Below are 4,470 nucleotides of genomic sequence, written 5' to 3'. Positions count from 1 at the left end.
ATGTCAACTCTACCAAGGAAAGGAAACAACTACCTGGCTAGATGAGAATAACCAGACCCTTAAGTTTCATCACGCCTGGGGTCTGATGGGCACCTAAACGGTTCCCGTGGTGTAAGGGTGGTCAAATCCTGCAGGCTTTTCCTGAGAACCGCCAGGCGGGAAGCACCAAGTGCGCTGATGCCCGCAGGGAGGCAAAAATCGGGTAGGCGTTACTGGTCAGAATTTACAGGTGGGAACATTCCAGCAGGGGGCCAACTGACAGCCCCAGTCAGTGTTCGACCCCAGGCGAGGTCCTGAACCCAGAGCCGCAGGGGATCAGGTCAGGCGCAGACACTGCTGGAGGCGGGCAGTAGGACACGTCCACCCGACACTGGTGGGCTAGGCTGGTGGCCTGGCCTCTTAGCACTCATCTCCAGTCTCTGAGTCCTGAACCTCCCAAATCACTCACCTGGTCCAGGACTGGGAGCTTGGGCTTAACTGAGCGCTAGCCCCGCCCCGCGGCTCCCCGGGCCCTGCGATTGGCTCCGTGGTCCAGGGGCGGGACCGGACGCATACCAACGTGATGGCATTGGGCTCCGAGAGAGCTGTTTCCTGTTGTCACTCCCGCGAGGGCACCGCCTCCAGTTGGAGGCTTAGGGACTGCAGTGGCCAGGAGTGTCCCCCGCCCCTTCCCTGCTCCCTCTGGTAAGAAAGCATCTGGGATTAGGCCACAGAAATGTGTTTCCTTTATGAATCTTTCTCACACTACAGCTTAATACAGTATCATTTCCCCTTCCTCAAAAGTGCCTATTGCCCCCAGATATTTCACCTCACAGGTATTTAGGTTTTGAAAAATAATGCTCGGGCGGACGGGGGAGAGCAGTGCCCTGTGGCAGGTTTTCAGGAGGTCTTTCTGCTTTCTCCTGAAGAAGCACCCAGCCTTTTGCTCCCTGGAGCCTCTGTGCTAAACTTAGTTCTTTGAAGCTCTATTTTGCATAGATTGAAGCAGTTAGGAACTTGCACATGAGCAGGAATCAAAGTAAACTTCAAAAGTGGAATTCCAAGGACCATGCACACACCTGGACGCATCATTGTCAGGAATTCCCGCGATAAAGCGGACTTGGGCGTTATTTGCTTGGGGCTTTGATTGCCCAGCCAAAAGCCGGGGACTGGGGAGAGCAGAGAGTGCCATTTATGGGTGAAGACACTTCTCCTGGCCTCTTTGTACCTTAGTTTCCTCATTTGGGAAAAAAGAAAATGATTTTAAGACATACTTTTCAGAGTTCATACCTGGTTTATGAACACCCACCTAACCGCTAACTGTGTGATGTTTTACACATAGTTGTTTTTTTTTCGTTTTACATGCATTCATTTTCTATCTCACATCTTGTGTAAAAACTGCATTCCATGCCAGGCCTGAAATGTTCCAAAGCTCAGTTCTGTCAGCAAATTGCAACCAAGATTTCTACAAAAACAACAACAAACAAACAAAAAAACGACACAAGCAAAAGAAGAATAAAAAAAGACATTCTTTCAGAATAATCATCCTTTGGCAGTGATTCTAATTTATAGATGATGAAACATAACGGGTAATACTCTCTCCATACGCTAAAGAAATCTCACTATGGAAGATATTTGCCTTTTTAAAAAATACTTGCCTGAAAGATTGATACTTTCATGTGCATACCTGTGGTGCATTAGATACAAATCAGTTAATGCTCAATAAATACTTGTGTTAAGTAATCTTTCTTTCTCTAGAAAAATGATTCGCAACTTCAGCGCTATCGAGATTAATGGTTGGACTCTGTCTCTAAGTTATTTAAATTATGGCTGGGGTGGGGGAGGGTGTGGGGGGACCGGGACCTGGATTTGTTTTTCTAAATAAAGTTGGAAAAGCACAAAAAAAAGAAAGAGATTAATGGTTGGGTAATCTTTGTGACGGGCGGCTGCCCTGTGCACTGCAGGGTGTGGGCCAGCAGTTCTGGCCTCCGCCCACTAGAGGCCAGTAGCACATCTGCAGTTGGACATTCAAAAGTGTCTCTAGACACTACCAAGTGTCACCTGGGTGCAAATTCACCCCTGCAGAGAACCGCTGCTCTAGAGCGATTCACTCTGATCTCTATAATAATTCTCAAACTGAACATTGCAACAGACAAAAAAGATTTGCTACATAATTTTAGTAGCTTTCTACTAATAAAATTCCAATCGTATTTCCAAATGAGTAACTAAAAGGTTTACCATTAAATTTAATAAAAATTCCAGATATAATGAAATTATATTTGTAACTTACATCAACTGCAAAAAAGGCAGTGGTTCAAATGTACGTCTTTCAATAGATTGTATTTTATTGCAGGATAAATCCCTAGGAAAAGGAAAGGGAAAATACTGTCTCATTAGCTATAAGATATCTAATAAGTAGGATGACAGTATGGAATAACTAGCTTTTGCCTAAAGTCTGAGTATGAGGAATTGTTATCTGAACCTTCCAGAGCCCCTAAACCTGTCCTCGCTTTTCCTAAGAGTCTCGCCTTCGTGATCTTCATACATAAAATACACAACTAAAGATCATGATAGATTTTGGAAGTCATCTTTCCTGAGAGGAGAAGGATATGCTTTTTGTGGCCTCATCAATCTCTAGATTATGAGCTCAAAGTTGTCCTCTCCACATACAATATCTAACATTAAAAGGGATATTCTCACATGAGCACACCTTCCTGGTTGAGGTCTATTTTTCGAGGCCGAGTCAATACCAGAAGAAATGAAAGATACCTTTTCATTTAACTTGAAAGGATGTTACTCCTCTAATCAATACATAACTTTGAACCAACTCAGAATTATATTATCATGTTAATAGAAATTCATTTTTGGTTGGGCATGGCCTTAACAGTCCATGAATTTATCAACTGCTTCAGTTGCAAGTGAGGCCAACAAAAGACAACATTTTTATTTGAAAATGCCCATTCTTGATTATAGCTGACCCTCTTCCAGTGATTCCAGCTGAGTCCCTCACTTTCCACCTACATGGGTGTAACTATCTTCTGACTGGCATTTTCATCTCTAGTATCTCCCTTTCTAATCTATACTGCACACAGTCAGCAGATTAATGCTCCAGAAATGGCTCCCAAATACCAGCGTCACTTGGGAACTGACTCAAGATGCAAATTCCCAGCTCTCCTCTGGACCAAGTCAATCGGCCACTGTGGAGGTGGAGCCTGTGTTCTCACAAGGCCTCTAAGTGACCCTGCTGTGGTCTCAAGTTTGTCCTAGAGCACTGGCTGTGATAACATGGTAGCTTGGCCTGTTATCCATGGCCTCCAAAATCCTAAATCTGGCTCTATGTTCCTGCTCCACAGATACCAAAGAAAGTTCTCCTGCATTTTGCCTTTCGTCCACTCTCCTCTGCAAGCTTACTCTTCCCAAGATGTCTCTCTGATGACACCTAGTAGCATAGCCCTTCAAGGGTCTGTTTAAGCAGCATTTCTCTCGTCACTTCCCTGATCCAACGTGAGGGCTTTTCCCCTCTTCTATGTTCCAGAACAACGTATACCTCTCATTCCATTGGGCAGTTCATGTCATTTGTTTATCTCCGAACCGTGTTTCTATGGTTTGGGGCCCAAGACGACCAATACAAAAGTGGTTGTCCCCTAAGACTTGGAAGGTCTGATCATTTAAAGGACGATTTTTAGTGTCATAGGAGGCTCTGTTTACTCACTACCCTTATGCCTTCCACATTTGCTAGAAGAATCTATTTGCTAAAGAGCATCATTAATAAGGATTAATGCACAGCTCTGGATGGCCTGGGCAAAGAATAAACATTGAACCTTTATAGCAAAGAACATTACTATTTCCGTATGTCTAAATGCACAGAGATACGAGGCAAACACTTCTTCCTTGACAATGAGGTTGGAGACATTTTTATCTTGTACTTAGTGAAGTTAGAGGCAGTTCTGATATGTTTATTTAGTGCAAACATTTCTAACTATACCACTTAGCCATCATTTTATCTTTAAAGAGGTTATTTTTTTAATGTAATCTCTATCTCTAACATAGAGCTTGAACCTACAACCCTGAGATCAAGGGTTGCAGGCTGGAATGACGGAGACAGCCACGTGTCCCTTAACCATCATTTTAAACCTCTATTTGCATCTGTCTATTCCTGTACTGATCACAGGCATCTACTCCTGAAGCCAGGAGCACACAGTATACACCGTATGTTAGCTAACTTGACAATAAATTCTATAAGAAATCATTATAAAAAAATATATTAATAAAAACAACTGCCGCCCTGAAAACCTTAATCTGTTCTCTTGGTAACTTAATATGTATTTGTAATACAGCCTCCATAATTCACCTGCTTAGTTCCATGTGTAATATTTAAATACTTAATTTAGATGAAATTGTTTACAAATTCTGGGTGAATGGCATGCAATGAGTGTCGGTGTTCTACATTTTCTTGTCTTGCAGGTGACAGTTGGAGGTTAACTTTCATAC

General features: G+C 43.1%; 1 protein-coding gene across 1 annotated transcript in view; it reads right to left on the bottom strand.

Annotated features, from left to right (window-relative positions):
- LOC115281649 (leucine-rich repeat-containing protein 37A2-like) overlaps positions 1-4,470 on the bottom strand; it is a 38,973-nt gene that overhangs the window by 25,569 nt on the left and 8,934 nt on the right. The window contains exons 5-7 of the mRNA XM_029927068.1: positions 2,270-2,341; positions 1,364-1,444; positions 1,059-1,148 (exon numbers count right to left, since the gene is read on the bottom strand). Coding sequence (XP_029782928.1) covers positions 1,059-1,148; positions 1,364-1,444; positions 2,270-2,341 — 243 coding nt within the window. The remainder of the gene's footprint in view (positions 1-1,058; positions 1,149-1,363; positions 1,445-2,269; positions 2,342-4,470) is intronic.

Source organism: Suricata suricatta, chromosome 17 (assembly GCF_006229205.1).
Source record: "Suricata suricatta isolate VVHF042 chromosome 17, meerkat_22Aug2017_6uvM2_HiC, whole genome shotgun sequence".
In the NCBI taxonomy this organism is placed as follows: Eukaryota; Metazoa; Chordata; class Mammalia; order Carnivora; family Herpestidae; genus Suricata; species Suricata suricatta.
Note: the sequence above shows the minus strand (reverse complement) of the source record. Positions and strands in the feature narration are given on the sequence as shown.